Genomic DNA, 23,945 nt, shown 5'->3' with positions numbered 1-23,945 from the left:
ACACACATGAATACGACACACACACACACACATGAATACGACCACACACACACACACCATGAATACGACACACCACACACACACACACACACACACACACACACCATGAATACGACACACACACACACACACACACCATGAATACGACACACACACACACACACACACCATGAATACGACACACACACACACACACACCATGAATACGACAACACACACACACACACACCATGAATACGACACACACACACCATGAATACGACACACACACACATGAATACGACACACACACACACACACCATGAATGACACACACACCACACCATGAATACGACACACACACACCATGAATAACAAACACACACACCATGAATACGACACACACACACACCATGAATACGACACACACACACACACACCATGAATACGACACACACACACACACCATGAATACGACACACACACACACCATGAATACGACACACACACACACCATGAATACGAACAACACACACCCATGAATACGACACACACACACACCATGAATACGACACACACACACACCATGAATACGACACACACACACACCATGAATACGACACACACACACACCATGAATACGACACACACACACCATGAATACGACACACACACACACACCATGAATACGACACACACACACACCCATGAATACGACACACACACACACACACATGAATACGACACACACACACACACACCATGAATACGACACACACACACACACACCATGAATACGACACACACACACACACACCATGAAACGACACACCACACACACACACCATGAATACGACACACACACACACACACACCATGAATACGACACACACACACACACACACACCATGAATACGACACACACACACACACACACCATGAATACGACACACACACACACACACCATGAATACGACACACACACCATGAATACGACACACACACCATGAATACGACACACACACCATGAATACGACACACACACCATGAATACGACACACACACACACACACCATGAATACGACACACACCCACACCATGAATACGACACACACACACCCCATGAATACGACACACACACACACCATGAATACGACACACACACACCATGAATACGACACACACACACCATGAATACGACACACACACACCATGAATACGACACACACACACACACCATGAATACGACACACCACACACACACACCATGAATACGACACACACACACACACACCATGAATACGACACACACACACACACACCATGAATACGACACACACACACACACACCATGAATACGACACACACACCACCATGAATACGACACACACACACCATGAATACGACACACACACACCATGAATACGACACACACACACCATGAATACGACACACACACACCATGAATACGACACACACACACCATGAATACGACACACACACACACACCATGAATACGACACACACACACACACACCATGAATACGACACACACACACACACACACCATGAATACGACACACACACACACACACACCATGAATACGACACACACACACACACACACCATGAATACGACACCACACACACACACACACATGAATACGACACACACACACACACCATGAATACGACACACACACACACACCATGAATACGACACACACACACACACCATGAATACGACACACACACACACCATGAATACGACACACACACACACATGAATACGACACACACACACACCATGAATACGACACACACACACACCATGAATACGACACACACACACACCATGAATACGACACACACACACATGAATACGACACACACACACACCATGAATACGACACACACACACATGAATACGACACACACACACCATGAATACGACACACACACACACACCATGAATACGACACACACACACACACACCATGAATACAACACACACACACACCATGAATACAACACACACACACACACACACACACACACACCATGAATACAACACACACACACACACACCATGAATACAACACACACACACACACACCATGAATACAACACACACACACACACACACACCATGAATACAACACACACACACACCATGAATACAACACACACACACCATGAATACAACACACACACACCAATATAAACAACACACACACCATGAATACAACACACACACACACACCATGAATACAACACACACACCACCATGAATACAACACACACACACACCATGAATACGACACACACACACACACACACCATGAATACGACACACACACACACACACCATGAATACGACACACACACACACACACCATGAATACGACACACACACCATGAATACGACACACACACACACCATGAATACGACACACACACACCATGAATACGACACACACACACCATGAATACGACACACACACACACACACCATGAATACGACACACACACACACACCCATGAATACAACACACACACACACCATGAATACAACACACACACACACCACACACAACACCACACAAACACACACACACACACCACCATGAATACAACACACACACACACACACACACCATGAATACAACACACACACACACACACCCATGAAACAACACACACACACACCATGAATACACACACACACACCATGAATACAACACACACACACACCATGAATACAACACACACACACACCATGAATACAACACACACACACACACCATGAATACAACACACACACACACCATGAATACAACACACACACACACCATGAATACGACACACACACACACACACACCATGAATACGACACACACACACACACACACCATGAATACGACACACACACACACACACCATGAATACGACACACACACACACCATGAATACGACACACACACACACCATGAATACGACACACACACACACACACCATGAATACGACACACACACACACCATGAATACGACACACACACACACACACACCATGAATACGACACACACACACACCATGAATACGACACACACACACACACACCATGACGACACACACACACACACATGAATACGACACACACACACCACATGAATACGACACACACACACACCATGAATACGACACACACACCCACCATGAATACGACACACACACACACACCATGAATACGACACACACACACACCATGAATACGACACACACACACACCATGAATACGACACACACACACACACACCATGAATACGACACACACACACACACACCATGAATACGACACACACACACACACACACACACACACACCATGAATACAACACACACACACACACACACACACACCATGAATACAACACACACACACACACACACACACCATGAATACAACACACACACACACACACACACACACCATGAATACAACACACACACACACACCACACACACACCATGAATACAACACACACACACACACACACACACCATGAATACAACACACACACACACACACACACACCATGAATACAACACACACACACCATGAATACAACACACACACACACACACACACCATGAATACAACACACACACACACCATGAATACAACACACACACACACACCATGAATACAACACACACACACACCATGAATACAACACACACACACACACCATGAATACACACACACACACACCATGAATACAAACACACACACACACCATGAATACAACACACACACACACCATGAATACAACACACACACACACCATGAAACAACACCACACACACACACACACACCATGAATACAACACACACACCCATGAATACAACACACACACACACCATGAATACAACACACACACACACACACCATGAATACAACACACACACACACCATGAATACGACACACACACACCATGAATACGACACACACACACACAGAATACGACACACACACACCATGAATACGACACACACACACCATGAATACGACACACACACACACCATGAATACGACACACACCACACACCATGAATACGACACACACACCATGAATACGACACACACACCATGAATACGACACACACACACCACACCATGAATACGACACACACACACACACACCGAATACGACACACACACACACCACACACACATGAATACGACACACACACACCATGAATACGACACACACACACCATGAATACGACACACACACACCATGAATACGACACACACACCATGAATACGACACACACACACCATGAATACGACACACACACACCATGAATACGACACACACACACACACACCATGAATACGACACACACACACACACACCATGAATACGACACACACACACACACACACCATGAATACGACACACACACACACACACACACCATGAATACGACACACACACCATGAATACGACACACACACACACACATGAATACGACACACACACACACCATGAATACGACACACACACACACACACACACACACCATGAATACGACACACACACACACCATGAATACGACACACACACACACACACACCATGAATACACACACAACACACACACACAGGATACGACACACACACCATGAATACGACACACACACACCATGAATACGACACACACACACCATGAATACGACACACACACCATGAATACGACACACACACACACACACCATGAATACACACACACACACACACACCATGAATACGACACACACACACACACACCATGAATACGACACACACACACACACACACACCATGAATACGACACACACACACCATGAATACGACACACACACACCATGAATACGACACACACACACCATGAATACGACACACACACACACCATGAATACGACACACACACACCATGAATACGACACACACACACCATGAATACGACACACACACACACCATGAATACGACACACACACACACCATGAATACGACACACACACACACCATGAATACGACACACACACACACCATGAATACGACACACACACACACCATGAATACGACACACACACACCATGAATACGACACACACACCATGAATACGACACACACACACCATGAATACGACACACACACACCATGAATACGACACACACACACACACCATGAATACGACACACACACACACACCCATGAATACGACACACACACACACACCATGAATACGACACACACACACACACACCATGAATACGACACACACACACACACACCATGAATACGACACACACACACACACACCATGAATACGACACACACACACACCATGAATACGACACACACACCATGAATACGACACACACACACCATGAATACGACACACACACACCATGAATACGACACACACACACACACACACACCATGAATACGACACACACACCATGAATACGACACACACACACCATGAATACGACACACACCATGAATACGACACCACACACCATGAATACGACACACACACACCACACACACACACCATGAATACGACACACACACACCATGAATACGACACACACACCATGAATACACACACACACCATGAATACGACACACACACACACACACACCATGAATACGACACACCACACACACACCATGAATACGACACACACACACACACCATGAATACGACACACCACACAACACCAGAATAGACACACACACCATGAATACCACACACACACACATGAATACGACACACACACCATGAATACGACACACACCATGAATACGACACCACACCATGAACGACACACACCATGAATACGACACACACACCATGAATACGACACACACACCATGAATACGACACACACACCATGAATACGACACACACACCATGAATACGACACACACACCATGAATACGACACACACACCATGAATACGACACACACACCATGAATACGACACACACCCATGAATACGACACACACACCATGAATACGACACACACACCATGAATACGACACACACCATGAATACGACACACACACCATGAATACGACACACACACCATGAATACCACACACACCATGAATACGACACACACACCATGAATACGACACACACACCATGAATACGACACACACACCATGAATACGACACACACACCATGAATACGACACACACACACACCATGAATACGACACACACACACACACACCATGAATACGACACACACACACACACAATGAATACGACACACACACACACACCATGAATACGACACACACACACACACCATGAATACGACACACACACACACACACCATGTATACAACACACACACCATGAATACAACACACACACACACCATGAATACAACACACACACACACCATGAATACAACACACACACACACACCATGAATACAACACACACACACACACACCATGAATACAACACACACACACACACCATGAATACAACACACACACACACACCATGAATACAACACACACACACACACCATGAATACAACACAACACACACACCACCATGAATACAACACACACCCCACACACACCATGATCGGAACTACAACACACACACACCCATACACACCACCACACACCATGAATACAACAGCACCCACACACACACCATGACTACAACACACACATCACACCACACCCAATGAATACAACACACACACCACACACCATGATACAACCACACACAACACCACACCATGAATACAACACACCACACACCACACACCATGAATACAACACACACACCCACACACCATGAATAACAACACACCACATCACACACCACAATGAATACAAACACACACACACACCACAAATACAACACACACACACACACACCATGAATACAATCACACACACACACACACCATGAATACAACACAACACACACACACACACCCATGAATACAACACACACACACACACACCATGAATACAACACACACACACACACACCATGAATACAACACACACACACACACCATGAATACAACACACACACACACACCATGAATACAACACACACACACACACACCATGAATACAACACACACACACACACACCATGAATACAACACACACACACACACACACCATGAATACAACACACACACACACACACCATGAATACACACACACACACACACACCATGAATACAACACACACACACACACCATGAATACAACACACACACACACACACCATGAATACAACACACACACACACACACCATGAATACAACACACACACACACACACCATGAATACAACACACACACACCACACCATGAATACAACACACACACACACACACCATGAATACAACACACACACACCACACCATGAATAAACACACACACACACACACCATGAATAAACACACACACACACACCATGAATACAACACACACACACACACCATGAATACAAACACACACACCACACACCATGAATATCAACCACACACACACCACACACCATGAATACAACACACACACACACACACAAACTCATGATACAAACATCACACACCAACACCAACCATGATACAACACACACCACACACACACACCATGAATACAAACACACACACACACACACCACCATGAAATACAACACCACACCCACACCCCACCATGAATACAACACACCAACACACACACCATGAATACAAACACACACACACACACACACCGATGAATACAACACACCACACACACCATGAATACAACACACACCACACACCCATGAAATACAACACACACACACACCATGAATACAACACACACACACACCATGAATACAACCACACACAACCCATGAATACCAACACACACACCACACCATGAATCACAAACACAACACACCATGAATACAACACACACACACACCATGAATACAACACACACACACACCATGAATACAACACACACACACACCATGAATACAACACACACACACACCATGAATACAACACACACACAATGAATACCACACACACGGGATGTGACAAATGGACAAATAAATGTACTTACAACAAAACAAAAAAAATCAGCTTTCCATTAAAATGATAGAACGAGAACAAAAATAAATAAATTCACAATGCAGAACATGGTCCTATTAAGTCTGACCACTAGAGGGCGACGACGTTCTATCCACCAGAGTAAGACTGAACACTTGGCCCTTTATGGAGTGGCCTCTTGCTGAGGTGCTCCATAGTGATCACGAGGCTGTAGGTGTTTCTGACAACGAGCATTAAGAAGGTGCTCAATCTACCTCCCAACTGACGCTTATCAATATTCCAAAATTATCTTTCCATTGGCGAGCATTGTCGACCTGGGAAACACGGGGGCCGGACACAGACGCACCGGGAAACACGGGGGCCGACGCACCGGGAAACACGGGGCCGGACAGACGCACCGGGAAACACGGGGGCCGGACACACCGGGAAACACGGGGGCCGACGCACCAGGAAACACGGGGGGGGGGGGGGGGACGCAGACTGATAGACAGGGAGATGGTTGGAAGAAATAAAGGACATTTCTCTACATATTGCTCGCCGGTGATTTAGCTTGTAGCCTGCCTGCTGCTAGCTAGCATCCAGTGTCCGACATTAATTGCCCGCTAGCCCGGGGCCAGTAAAAACATCTCGTGGCCAGTATACTTTAACACATTTTGGCATTCCAGTTCAACATTTACCTGCGAAGTCTACCATTGAAGACTACACACGGAAATGTCATGCTATTAGCAATTGGGCAATATGATTGGCCATTCAAGCATGACCACACTCCCGAGACTCAACTTTGAGCAGTACATAAGGCGATGCCTTAAAGCACATGCAAGCTGTCCGAAGGAAAAATAATCAATCTACTGGCTGAAAACTTCAATAGTGAACATACTAGCAACATGCTGGTTACTGTTGATAGTCTGCAAAAAGACACCTAGCATTCAAGTTGGCTAGGGCAGTCTGACAAAAAAAAAAAGCAGTCTTCATTCAACCAATCAATTGGACAAAGTTCTTAAAAGTGTATTTTTCCATAGACACACTGTTTGAAATTTTAAAAAATAAAATATATATATATATATATATATATATATATATATATATATATATATATATTACACATACATCTGAAGTTTGCATACACATTAGCTAAATACCTGTGTGTGTGTGTGTGTGTGTGTCAAGAGTTTGGACACCTACTCATTCAAGGGTTTTTCTTTATTTTTACTATATTGTAGAATAGCGAAGACATCAAAACTATGAAATAACACATATGGAATCATGTAGTAACCAAAAAAAAGTGTTACACAAATCGAAATATGAGATTCTTCAAATAGCCACACTTTGCCTTGATGACAGCTTTGCACACTCTTGGCATTCTCTCAACATGCATCACCTGGAACGCTTTTCCAACTATCTTGAAGGAGTTCCCACATATGCTGAGCACTTGTTGGCTGCTTTTCCTTCACTCTGCGGTCCAACTCATCCTAAACCATCTCAATTTGGTTGAGGTCAGGGGATTGTGGAGGCCAGGTCATCTGATGCAGCACTCCACTCTCCTTTTGATAAATTAGCCCTTACAAAGCCTGGAGGTGTGTTGGGTCATTGTCCTTTTGAAAAACAAATGATAGTCCCACTAAGTCCAAACCAGATGGGATGGCGTATCGCTGCAGAATGCTGTGGTAGCAATTCTGGTTGAGTATGCCTTGAATTCTAAATAAATCCCTGACAGTGACACCAGCAAAGCACCCCCACACCATAACACCTCTTCCTCCAGTCTTTACGGTGGGAAATACACCTGCGGAGATCGCCCGTTCACCCACACTGCGCCTGACAAAAACATGGCGGTTGGAACCAAATATCTCAAATTTGGACTCAAGACCAAATGACAAATTTGCACCGGTCTAATGTCCATTGGTCGTGTTTCTTGGCCCAAGCAAGTCTCTTCTTATTGGTGTCCTTTAGTAGTGGTTTATTTGCAGCAATTTGACCATGAAGGCCTGATTCACAGTCTCCTCTGAACAGTTGCTGTTGAGATGTGTCTGTTACTTGAACTCTGAAGCATTTATTTGGGCTGCAATTTCTGAGGCTGGTAACTCTAATGAACTTATCCTCTGCAGCAGAGGTAACTCTGTGTCTTCCTTTCCTGTGGCGGTCCTCATGAGAGCCAGTTTCATCATAGTGCTTGAAGGTTTTTGCGACTGCACTTGAAAAAACTTTCAAAGTTCTTGAAATGTTCCATATTGACTGACCTTCATGTCTTAAAGTAATGATGGACTGTCGTTTCTCTTTGCTTAGTTGAGCTGTTCTTGCTATAATATGGACTTGGTCTTTTACCAAATAGGGCTATCTTCTGTATACCCCCCTACCTTGTCACAACAACTGATTGGCTCAAACAAATTAAGGAAAGAAAGAAACTACAAATTAACTTAACAATGCACACCTGTTAATTGAAATGCATTCCAGGTGACTACCTCGTGAAGCTGATTGACAGAATGCCAAGAGTGTACAAGCTGTCATCAAGGCAAAGGGTGGCTATTGGAAGAATCTCAAATATGAAATATATTTTTGATTTGTTTAGCACTTTTTGGTTACTACATGATTCCATGTGTGTTATTTCACAGTTGGTCTTCACTATTATTCTACAATGTAGACAACAGTAAAAACTAAAGAAAAACCCTTGAATGAGTAGGTGTTCTAAAACTTTGGATCGGTAGTGTACTGTCAGCTTTTGTTGCTGGCATCTCATGCCTAAATTTGCTAATCTTGCCAATGAAAAAATAATTGAAGTAATTGACAATATCAGAGGGTTTTGTGATGAATCTGACTAAATTAATGGAGCCGAGTTTGCCTTTTTGCCTAAACTTTCATTTAAGGTGCTCCAAAGCTTTTTTACTATCATTCTTTATCCCTGTTTCGCAGTTTCTTCTTTTTATTCAGTTCAGTCACATGATTTCTCAATTTGCAGTATGTTCGCCAATCTGTTGTGCAGCCAGACTTATTTGCCATTTCTTTTGCCACGTCCCTGTCAACCATACAGTGTGTGTGTGTGTGTACTCACTCTCCATATGCTCCTTCTCCCAGCGTCTGGATCAGGTCCCAGTCCTGCACAAAAGGTACCGCCATGCTGCATGTGCGCACACAAGTTAGAAAGTATGTTAGGTAGCAAGTCATGAGCTGTGTTCGAATACCCACACTAACATACAGTATACATTAACATTTAAGTCATTTAGCAGACGCTCTTATCCAGAGCGACTTACAAATCGGTGCATTCACCTTATGATATCCAATACTACTAGTTCATTTGTTTACTGTATCTGAACGGTATCCTTTCAGTTGAGAGTACAAGCCCTTCATCTGTCTACCGGAAGATGATCCTAACCCTATGCAACCTATTGCTAGCAAAACAAATTACTAGTTAGACGTTATACGATTTTGGGTGTGTTCGTAAATTCAATGTGGAGTGTCAGAGTGCGCTCTGTTCCGTTCGTAAATTCAGAGAGTTGTCAGATTGAATTTACGAACTGAACAATCTGACAACGCTCTGAATTTACGAACGGAACAGAGCGTTGTCAGATTGTTCCGTTTGTAAATTCAGTACGCACACTACGCACACTGGACGCTCTGGCCGATGAGTAGGTTTGACTTCACAACGGCAGTCAAGCACCCAGCTAACTGGCTAACGTTGGCTAGCTACTTCCAGACACACATGAGAGAACAGCTCACTGACCATTTTACTCTCCCCAGCAGAGCTGATTAGGCTGTTTTCATGTTATCCAGAGCGTTGGGGACTAACTGTGCTGCTGGCAACAATTGAATTACGCGACATTTACTGGCACTGGTTATATTCAACGGGTGTTGAGCGTTTTGGAAATTCATCAGTTATTCTGCGCTCTCTGGTACACTCAGACGAGAGTGAATTAACAATGTCCACCACTTACCTGAATAATCAAATCAATAAAATGTAGGTAGTTGGATAGCACATCGTTAATATACTGGCAAGTTCGATTTAATAGTAGCCAACTAACGTTAGTTAGGTAGTTAGCTTACATATATTAACGGTACATACTGCTGTAATGATATGCGGTTCATAAGGATACCATAACTAACAAATTGTCAGCCAACATAACCTGTAACTTATAAGCACAAGCAATTCACTACACTCACAATAACATCTGCTAACCATGTGTATGTGACCAATACAATTTCATTTGATTTAAAAAAAATCATTACTTTATTACATTGCTCAACATTTCTTTACATTTGTCTTAACTGGTTAATTGCATTATGGGCTCTAACAGTGCAGAAATAGTGTCCACTGTTTGTATACTTCGTATCTTGGCGAATTGAGTACGACATTCAGGGACGTTTGTCATACTGACTGTCCATACTATGACCAATAGGTATACTGAATTAACGTCCCATAGTACGGTTAGTATGAGTATTCAAACACCGCTCTGAGCTTCTCTGTACCGATCCACCCAAACCCGTGACTGTAAATCATCTGTTCCAGCTGCCTTTAACTCAAAGGCAGTTAGCTAAACCAAGCCAACCAAAACCAATGCTAACGCTACTGGCTAGCTGGTTTGCCCAAACCTGCGCCAACGTCACTAGCTGCATAGCCAACTAGTCCCCAAAACAACACTAACATGACTAACTACAATAGGGAGCAATATCATTCTCAATTTAGTTAGCTATATGACAGGTAACGTTATACGGTGAACCAGAATCTGTGTGCAGAGGAGAGGTTGTACTCAGTCATTCACCCTCTGTGCAGAGAGGAGAGGAGAGGTTGTACTCAGCCATTCACCCTCTGTGCAGAGAGGAGAGGAGAGGTTGTACTCAGCCATTCACCCTCTGTGCAGAGAGGAGAGGTTGTACTCAGCCATTCACCCTGTGGAGAGGAGAGGTTGTACTCAGCCATTCACCCTCTGTGCGGAGAGGAGAGGTTGTACTCAGTCATTCACCCTCTGTGCAGATTCTGGTTCAGTTATAGAGCAGCTTAAATTTACTGTTGCTGCGTTTACATCCTAGTCGGAACTAGGAAACTCGGAAATGTCCGACTTGCTAACTGGTTCAACGTGTATAACTACAACCAATTAGCAAGTAGGAAATTACTGAGTTTCCTAGTTCAGATGAGTACGTAAACTCGGAAAGTCATTCTATATCTAACCGAAGTATTAAACTATACAATATCGGCAATAATTGTAATTCATGTCAGTTAGCTAAAATACGCGTTGCCAAACATGCTAGCTAGCTAGTCAAGTTACTAACCAAACCACTTTGTCTAAACCTTACTGACGTTGGCTTTGATAGCTCTCCCCAATTCCTGTCAAGCAAACTAGTCTGGGTTGGCCACATGACCGTGTGTTGTTTACCTTGAGTCTTTCAGCAGTCCTGGTTCCTTATCAGCGTTTATATATATATTATCTCAAATCTTGAAAGCGACTCCAACGCAGCTGCACAACAAATTTGGCGCGCTACATGGACTTCCGTTCCGGTGGTATTTACTACAGCGTCACTTCCTGTAAACGGTATGTTTACGGAAGTAAAAGAGAGAAGGCAGAGGTTACAATCACAGAGTTAGTACCATAGACATACACCTCCAAAGACAGTACAGTATGAAGATGGGCTAAAACTGCTTCTCCAATAGAAGTCCCCGATCACACGTTTAGGCGATGTCATGTCGAAGTTAGCTAGCTAAGACGTCATCGGGTCTAACGCTTTTCTCACGCCGAACTGCGCATGTGCAAGTCGTCAAATCTTCTTCTTCCATAAGGTTTAAAGGCGTTTAGCATCCAATAAATATTGCATTACCGCCACCTACTAGACTGGAGTATAACTCCCTTATTCTTTGCTTTAAATAATTATTATAATAATGAATAAATAAATAAACAAACAAACACCCTACCACTAAAAACCCACCACACTACTCCACTATTTAAATCTATTTGGTCCTGGGGCGGCAGGTAGCCTAGTGGTTAGAGAGTTGGGTTGCTGGATCGAATCCCCTAGATGATAAGGTAAAAATATGTCGTTCTGCCCTTGAACAAGGCAGTTAACCCACTGTTCCCCGGTAGGCTGTCATTGTAAATAAGAATTTATTCTTAACTGACTTGCCTAGTTAAATAAAGGTTGAATAAAGAAAACTCAGGCCTGAAAGGATGGGGGACTCCCTGCAAATCTTCTGATGTCAAGTCTCGCACACCCAAATACCTCTCTGCAGCTGCGACCACCCCCTCAATTTTCTGTGACTTACATTCCATCCCTGCAGTACAGTTGATAACAAATTATATTTATACAAAAATCCAGTCTTACTGAAACATATATCACAGTCACCCAAGTCATAGACTGTTCTTTCTGCTACAGCACGGCAAACCGTACCAGAGCGCCAAGTCTAGGTCCAAAAGGCTCCTTATAAGCTTCTACCCCAAAGCCTGCTGAACAATTTTTCAAATGGGCACCCGGACTATTTACATCGATCCCCCCCCCCCCCCCCCCCCCCTTTGTTTTTAAACGGCTGCTACTCGCTTTTGATTATCTACGCATAGTCACTTTACCCCTTCCTACATGTACAAATTACCTCGACTAACCTGTACCCCCGCATACTGACTCGGTACCGGTCCCCCCTGTATATAGCCTTATTACCTGGACTAACCTGTACCCCCGCATTCTGACTCGGTACTGGTACCCCCTGTATATAGCCTCATTACCTGGACTAACCTGTACCCCCGCATACTGACTCGGTACCGGTACCCCCTGTATATAGCCTCATTACCTGGACTAACCTGTACCCCCGCATACTGACTCGGTACCGGTACCCCCTGTATATAGCCTCGTTATTGTCATTTTATTACTTTTATTTAATGTTTTACTTTAGTTTATTTCAGAGATAGCCTGCAGGTCTGTGCCCAAACAATTCGAGCTTCTACTTTTAAAAATCCATCTCTCCAGAAATAAGCCTCTCACTGTTGCAGCCTGTTACAGACCCCCCTCAGGTCCCAGCTGTTACAGACCCCCCTCAGCTCCCAGCTGTTATAGACCCCCTCAGCTCCCACCTGTTATAGACCCCCTCAGGTCCCAGCTGTTATAGACCCCCTCAGGTTCCAGCTGTTATAGACCCCCCTCAGGTCCCAGCTGTTACAGACCCCCCTCAGCTCCCAGCTGTTATAGACCCCCCTCAGGTCCCAGCTGTTATAGACCCCCCTCAGCTCCCAGCTGTTATAGACCCCCCTCAGCTCCCAGCTGTTATAGACCCCCCTCAGCTCCCAGCTGTTATAGACCCCCCTCAGCTCCCAGCTGTTATAGACCCCCCTCAGGTCCCAGCTGTTATAGACCCCCCTCAGGTCCCAGCTGTTATAGACCCCCCCTCAGGTCCCAGCTGTTACAGACCCCCTCAGGTCCCAGCTGTTACAGACCCCCCTCAGGTCCCAGCTGTTATAGACCCCCCTCAGCTCCCAGCTGTTATAGACCCCCCTCAGGTCCCAGCTGTTATAGACCCCCCCTCAGGTCCCAGCTGTTATAGACCCCCCTCAGGTCCCAGCTGTTATAGACCCCCCTCAGGTCCCAGCTGTTATAGACCCCCTCAGGTCCCAGCTGTTATACACCCCCCCTCAGGTCCCAGCTGTTATAGACCCCCCTCAGGTCCCAGCTGTTACAGACCCCCTCAGGTCCCAGCTGTTATAGACCCCCCTCAGGTCCCAGCTGTGCCCTACACCATATGTGAATTGATTGCCACCATCTATCTTCAGAGTTCGTTCTGTTAGGTGACCTAAACTGGGATATGCTTAACACCCCGGCCGTCCTACAATCTAAGCTAGATGCCCTCAATCTCACACAAATTATCAAGGAACCTACCCATGTACAACCCTAAATCTGTAAAAATGGCCACCCTCATAGATATTATTCTGAACAACTTGCCCTCCAAATACACCTCTGCTGTTTTCAATCAAGATCTCAGCGATCACTGCCTCATTGCCTGCATCCGTTATGGGTCCGCGGTCAAATGACCTCCACTCATCACTGTCTAACGCTCCCTAAAACACTTCTGCGAGCAGGCCTTTCTAATCGATCTGGCCCGAGTATCCTGGGAGGATATTGACCTCATCCCATCAGTAGAGGATGCCTGGATGTTCTTTAATAAAATTAATTTCCTCACTATCTTAAATAAGCATGCCCCTTTCAAAAAATATAGAACTAAGAACAGATATAGCCCTTGTGCACCTCAGCCACGCTCAAGGTACTAAATGATATCATAACCGCCATCGATAAAAGACAGAACTGTGCAGCCATCTTCATCGACCTGGCCAAGGCTTTCGACTCTGTCAATCACCGTATTCTTATCGGCAAACTCAACAGCCTTGGTTTCTCAAATGACTGCCTCGCCTGGTTCACCAACTACTTCTCAGATAGAGTTCAGTGTGTCAAATTGGAGGGCCTGTTGTCCGGACCTCTGGCAGTCTATGGGGGTACCACAGGATTCAATTCTCAGGCCGACTCTTTTCTCTGTATATATCAATGATGTTGCTCTTGCTGCGGGTGATTCCTTGAACCACCTCTATGCAGACAACACCATTCTGTATACATCTGGCCCTTCTTTGGACACTGTGTTAATTAACAAATCTCTAAACGAGCTTCAATGCCATACAACACTCCTTCCGTGGCCTCCAACTGCTCTTAAACGCTAGTAAAATGAAATGCATGTCTTCAACCGATCGCTGCCCGCACCCGCCCGCCCGACTAGCATCACTACTCTGGACGGTTCTGAATTAGAATATGTGGACAACTACAAATACCTAGGTGTCTGGCTAGACTGTAAACTCTCCTTCCAGACTCATATTAAGCATCTCCAATCCAAAATTAAATCTAGAATCGGCTTCCTATTTCACAACAAAGTATCCTTCACTCACGCTGCCAAACATACCCTTGTAAAACTGACTATCCTACCAATCCTTGACTTCGGCGATGTCATTTACGAAATAGCCTCCAACACTCTACTCAGCAAACTGGATGCAGTCTGTCACAGTGCCATCCGTTTTGTCACCAAAGCCCCATATTCCACCCACCACTGCAACCTTATGCTCTTTGTCGGCTGGCCCTTGCTACATATTCGTCGCCAGACCCACTGGCACCAGGTCATCTATAAGTCTATGTCAGGTAAAGCTCCACCTTATCTCAGCTCACTGTTCACCATAACAACACCCACCCGTAGCACACGCTCCAGCAGGTATATCTCACTGGTCATCCCCAAAGCCAACACCCCCTTTGGCCGCCTTTCCTTCCAGTTCTCTGCTGCCAATAGCTGGAACGAATTGCAAAAATCACTGAAGCTGGAGACTTATATCTCCCTCACTAACTTAAGCATCAGCTATCTGAGCAGCTTACCGATCGCTGCAATTGTACATAGCCCATCTGTAAATATCCCATCCAACTACCTACCTCATCCCCATATTGTTTTTGTTTACTTTTTTGCTCTTTTGCACCCCAGTATTTCTACTTGCACATCATCATCTGCACATCTATCACTCCAGTGTTAATTTGCTAAATTGTAATTACTTCACTACTGTCTCTTTTATATTATGACAGACCAGACCTGTAGTTCATTCAATGTAATTGTAAAATACAGTGGGTTCTGGAAGTCTTTAATAGTTCATTCTAAAATTTGTATTTGATCATGTTTTTCCTGTTTGTTATAGAGCCAAATAGATTGGAGAAGTGGTTCATCCATATGTCTCAGTTTTTGATCAAATCATGTTTTATTAGTCACATGCGTCGAATACAACAGGTGTAGACCTTACAGTAAAATGCTTACTTTCAAGGCCTTAACCAACAATGCAGCTAAAAAAAAGATATATAAATAAATATATATATATATATATATATATATATATATATATATAAACACATATATATATATAAACACATACAGTTGGAGTCAGAAGTAAACTTCTTACATCTAAGCGTTCCGCTAGCGGAACCCCTAGCCAACAGCCAATGGGATCGCATGGCGCGAAATACAAAAATAACTAAAATACCACAATTCAATTTTCTCAAACATACGACTATTTTACACCATTTGAAAGATAAACCTCTCCTGAATCCAACCACGTTGTCAGATTTCAAAAAGGCTTTACAGCGAAAGCAAAACATTCGATTATGTTAGGAGAGTACATAGACCAAAATAACTACACAGCCATTTTCCAAGCAAGCATATATGTCAATAAAACCCAAAACCACAGCTAAATGAAGCACTAACCTTTGATGATCTTCATCAGATGACACTCCTAGGACATTATGTTATACAATACATGTATGTTTTGTTCAATCAAGTTCATATTTATATCCAAAAACAGCTTTTTACATTGGCGCGTGATGTTCAGAAAATGTATTCCCACCAAAAACTTCAGGTGAATTTACAAAAATACTCATCATAAACATTGACAAAATACATAACAATTATTTTAAGAATTATAGATACAGAACTCCTTTATGCAATCGCTGTGTCAGATTTTAAAATAGCTTTCGGCGAAAGCACATTTTTCAATATTCTGAGTACATAGCTCGCCATCACGGCGAGCTATTCAGACACCCGCCAAGTTCGGGGCAACCTAAACTCAGAATTAGTATTAGAAATATTGTATTACCTTTGCTGATCTTCGTCAGAATGCAATCCCAGGACTGCTACTTCCACAAGAAATGTTGTTTTTGTTCGAAATAATCCAGTTATGTCCAAATACCTCCGTTTTGTTCGTGCGTTCAGGTCACTATCCAAAGGGTAACGCGCGAGCGCAATTCGAGACACAAAAAGTCAAAATGTTCCATTACCGTACTTAGAAGCATGTCAAACGCTGTTTAAAATCAATTTTTATGGTATTTTTAACGTAAAATTGCGATAATATTCCAACCGGACAATAGTGTATTCATTCAAGGAGAAAAAGAAAAAACAGGGTGCTCGCGGGAACACGCATATCCAATCTCTTTGTCCTCAGGCAGACCACTCAGTAACTGAACTCCTATACTCTGCCCAAAGACAGGAGAAGGCTCAGAAATAGAAAGGAGTTCAATTTTAGCCCTTGGCATCACAGACGCTCGTTGGTGCGTGCGAGCAGTGTGGGTGCAATAATTGAATAACATGGATTTCAAAATGTATTTTACGACGCTCGCTCACAGGACGTGTCCGGTCTAGTCAGCATATTAGGTTGGAGTCATTAAAACTCATTTTTCAACCACTCCACAAACTTTTTGTTAACAAACTAAAGTGTTGGCAAGTCGGTTAGGACATCCACTTTGTGCATGACATAAGTAATTTTTCCAACAATTGTTTACAGACAGATTATTTCACTTATAATTCAGCGTATCACAATTCCAGTGGGTCAGAAGTTTACATACACTAAGTTGACTGTGCCTTTAAACAGCTTGGAAATTTCCAGAAAATGATGTCATGGCTTTAGAGGCTTCTGATAGGCTAATTGATATCATTTGAGTCAATTGGAGGTGTACCTGCAGATGTATTTCAAGGCCTACCTTCAAACTCAGTGTCTCTTTGCTTGACATCATGGGAAAATCAAAAGAAATCAGCCAAGACCTCAGACAAAAAATTGTAGACCTCCACAAGTCTGGTTCATCCTTGGGAGCAATTTACAAACGCCTGAAGGTACCATGTTCATCTGGTCAAACAATAGTACGCAAGTATAAACACCATGGGACCACGCAGCCGTCATACCGCTCAGGAAGGAGACGTGTTCTGTCTCCTAGAGATGAATGTACTTTAGTGCGAAAAGTGCAAATCAATCCCAGAACAACAGCAAAGGACCTTGTAAAGATGCTGGAGGAAACAGGTACAAAATATCTATCGCCACAGTAAAACGAGTCCTATATCAACATAACCTGAAAGGCCGCTCAGCAAGGAAGAAGCCACTGCTCCAAAACCACCATAAAAAAGCCAGACTACGCTTTGCAACTGCACATGGGGACAAAGATCGTACTTTTTGGAGAAATGTCTTCTGGTCTGATGAAACAAAAATAGAACTGTTTGGCCATAATGACCATCGTTATGTTTGGAGGAAAAAGGGGGAGGTTTGCAAACCGAAGAAAACCATCCCAACCGTGAAGCATGGGGGTGGCAGCATCATGTTGTGGGGGTGCTTTGCTGCAGGAGGGACTGGTGCACTTCACAAAATAGATGGCATCGTGTGAAAGGAAAATTATGTGGATATATTGAAGAAACATCCCAAGACATCCGTCAGGAATTTATAGCTTGGTGGCAAATGTGTCTTCCAAATGGACAATGACCCCAAGCACACTTCCAAAGTTGTGGCAAAATGGCTTAAGGACAATAAAGTCAAGGTATTGGAGTGGCCATCACAAAGCCCTGACCTCAATCCGATAGAAAATGTATGGGCAGAACTGAAAAAGTGTGTGCGAGCAAGGAGGCCTACAAACCTGATTCAGTTACACCAGCTCTGTCAGGAGGAATGGGCCAAAATTCACCCAACTTATTGTGGGAAGCTTGTGGAAGGCTACCTGAAATGTTTGACCCAAGTTAAACAATTTAAAGGCAATTGAGTACTAATACTAATACTAATTGAGTGTATATAAACGTCTGACCCACTGGGAATGTGATGAAAGAAATAAAAGCTGAAATAAATCATTCTCTCTACAATTATTCTGACATTTCACATTCTTAAAATAAAGTGGTGATCCTAACTGACCTAAGACAGGGAATTTTAACTAGGATTAAATGTCAGGAATTGTGAAAAACTGAGTTTAAATGTATTTGGCTAAGGTGTATGTAAACTTCCGACTTCAACTGTATAATGACTGCCTACCCCGGCCAAACACGGACAATGCTGGGTCAATTGTGCGCCACCCTATGGGACTCCCAATCACAGCCGGATGCGATGCAGCCTGGATTCGAACCAGGGACTTGCACTGAGATGCAGTGCCTTAGACCACTGCGCCACGCGGGAGCCCCTTTTGGCAAAGTCCAAGCGGGCTGTCATGTGCCTTTTACTGAGGAGTAGCTTCCGTCTGGACACCATCGGGTCCTTGGTCACCTCCCTGACGAAGACCATTCTCTCCCGATTGCTCTGATTAAGCTAATCAGGTAAAGAATTAACTACAAAGTCGGGGCACCACGAAATAATGTTTATAGAGCTATTATCTTCCGAATAAACTCTTAAAGACCTGGTAATCTTTTACCTCAATAGCAGTCAATATTTAATCGTCACCTTATTTAGTCTCATCTGAAAGTTGTAAATTCTAGGTTATCTTCCCGAACCCTGGCTAACAAGTTGAATCAGCAATACAAAATTTGGTTTAATTATTTATTTACTAAATACCTAAATAATAATACAGAATTACATATACACAGAATGGATCATACATTGATTACAAATTCATGTCATAAAGGAAAACGTCCCTAGTGGACGGAACAGATATGACGGCTGGTTACACAAAGAAAGGGGGTTGGGTTTTGAATGAATGAGCGAGAAGACTGAGGAACAAAAAGATTTTGTCTCCATCGGGCCGTAGGCAGCTAGTCTATCGTAAATACAGAATCTTATGCATTCTAAATAACCACCCATTTGAAAAAGGAAAATGCAATACATTTTAACTCTGAGCTGCGCTTCGGTAGAATGGCCGTAGATAGAAGGCGGGGTGGTCCAGCATGGATCTCTGGTCCTCTGAAGAATGTCTAGTGGTGAACTGGAGCGTGGTAGAATGGATACTCTGTCCGTCCTCTCCTAGCCCACGTTTACAACTGCTGTTGCTAACGCGACGGCTAGGAGGTATCACTTCTTTAGTGAATAAGAGTTCAAAGTTCCTACCAAGTTGCCATACTTTAAGCTCATGCTATATTCTGGCTGGTTTAGTTGAAATTCATCCTTTCGGCGTGTGGATCGTCATCTTCACGTTGAAATTCGATGCTAATTTCTCTAGGTTCTTGTCGTTCAACCAGAGCTCACGCTGAGGTTGGCTTAGTTCTGTAGGTGGTCTTTGTCCTTTTCAACGCGGTGATCGCAAGTCCTCACGTTCTTGGAACAGGAAGTTGAATTTTCGTCAACGGGTTTATATAGTGGTGAAAGAAGGGCGTGTTTCATAGTTTACAACCAGTGTCTGTTCACTTGGGCCTCTGAGTGAGCAGAGTTTCTCTATGACAAACCGTTCTCTCATTTAAGAAGCTAAAATTACATTTAATCTTTTCACAAATAGTTTCATATTTAAACATTTAAATTGCACAACAATTCCATGTGAATCTGATAACTACAATGTGTAGACTTTCCAAGATACAGTTTGTGTCGTCCTGTCATCAGTAATAATGTCTCAGACAACAACTGATCTGACATCATATTCATTAAGTACCAACACATATTTTCAACTGGTTGGATTACCGAAATAGGGTTCATTTTCCCACCTTTTGATGTTACCAGCCTCTCTGTTAACAAAGGGATTTTCAATAGTCACATCGGGTAGAGTAGAGAGGGGAAAAAGGGGAAAGGTATTTATGGGGGTCATAAACCTCCCCCAACAGGCCAACATCATGACACTAGGCAGGTGTGTGCCTTTCCAAATGATGTTCAATCAATTGAATTTACCACAGGTGGACTCCAATCAAGTTGTAGAAACATCTAAAATGATGATCAATGGAAACAGGATGCACCTAAGCTCAATTTCCAGTTTCATAGCAAAGGGTCTGAATACTTATGAAAATAAGGTGTTCCTGTCATTTTTTTTAATACATTTGCAAAATTTTCAAAAAATCTTCGGTTTGTCATTATGGGGTATTGTGTGTAGATTGAGAGGAGAAAGTAATTTAATTTGTTTTAGAATAAGGCTGTAACATAACAAAATCTGGAAAAAGTCAGGGGGTCTGAATACTTTCCAAATGCACTATATATATATATATATATATACACTGAACAAAAATATAATCCTAACATGCAACAATTTCAAAGATTTTACTGAGTTACAGTTCACATAAGGTAATCAGTCAACTGAAAAATTAATTTGGCCCTAATCTATTGATTTCAAATGACTGGAAATACAAGTTATTATCTGGTGTGACCACCATTTGCCTCATGCAGCGCGACACATCTGCTTCGCATAGTTGATCAGGCTGTTGATTGTGGCCTGTGGAATGTTGTCACCATGGCTGTGCGAAGTTGCTGGATATTGGCAGGAAGTGGAACACTGTCATACATGTCAATCCAGAGCATCCCAAACATGCTCAATGGGTGACATGTCTGGTGAGTATAGAGCCATGGAAGATATGGGACATTTTCATCTTCCATGAATTGTGTACAGATCCTTGCGACATGGGGCCGTGCATTATCATGCTGAAACATGAAGTGATGGCGGCGGATAAATGGCACGACAATGGGCCTCAGGATCTCCTCACGGTATCTCTGTGCGTTCAAATTGTCATCGATAAAATGCAATTGTGTTCGTTGTCCGTAGCTTATGCCTGCCCATACTATAAACCCACCATGGGGCACTCTATTCACAACCGCTTGCTCACACAACGCCATACACGTGGTCTACGGTTGAGGTTGGTTTGAAGTACTGCCAAATTCTCTAAAATTACATTGGAGAACGCTTATGGTAGAGAAATGAACATTCAATTCTCTGGCAACAGCTCTGGTGGACATTCCTGCAGTCAGCATGCCAACTGCATGCCCCCTCAAAACTTGAAACATCTGTGGCATTGTGTTGTGTGGCAAAACTGCACATTTTAGAGTGGCCTTTTATTGTCCCCAGCACAAGATGCACCTGTGTAATGATCATGCTGTTTAATCAGCTTCTTGATATGCCACACCTGTCAGGTTGATGGA

The 23,945-nt window shown here is 43.4% G+C and overlaps 1 protein-coding gene across 2 annotated transcripts in view; it reads right to left on the bottom strand.

Annotated features, from left to right (window-relative positions):
* chek1 (checkpoint kinase 1) overlaps window positions 1-13,850 on the bottom strand; it is a 75,632-nt gene extending 61,782 nt beyond the window's left edge. The window contains exons 1-2 of one of the 2 annotated variants that reach the window (XM_029770438.1): window positions 13,491-13,850; window positions 11,174-11,239 (exon numbers count right to left, since the gene is read on the bottom strand). In XM_029770438.1, the coding sequence (XP_029626298.1) occupies window positions 11,174-11,238 (65 nt within the window). In that variant the 5' untranslated portion in view covers window position 11,239; window positions 13,491-13,850. Of the gene's footprint in view, window positions 1-11,173; window positions 11,240-13,005; window positions 13,024-13,490 lie in introns of those variants that run through there. The other variant, XM_029770439.1, reaches the window with a different exon arrangement.
* Window positions 13,851-23,945: the final 10,095 nt, after the last annotated feature.

This window comes from Salmo trutta, chromosome 12, assembly GCF_901001165.1.
Source record: "Salmo trutta chromosome 12, fSalTru1.1, whole genome shotgun sequence".
In the NCBI taxonomy this organism is placed as follows: domain Eukaryota; kingdom Metazoa; phylum Chordata; class Actinopteri; order Salmoniformes; family Salmonidae; genus Salmo; species Salmo trutta.
The sequence above is the reverse complement of the archived record's forward strand: the minus strand, read 5'-3'. Positions and strand labels throughout refer to the sequence as shown.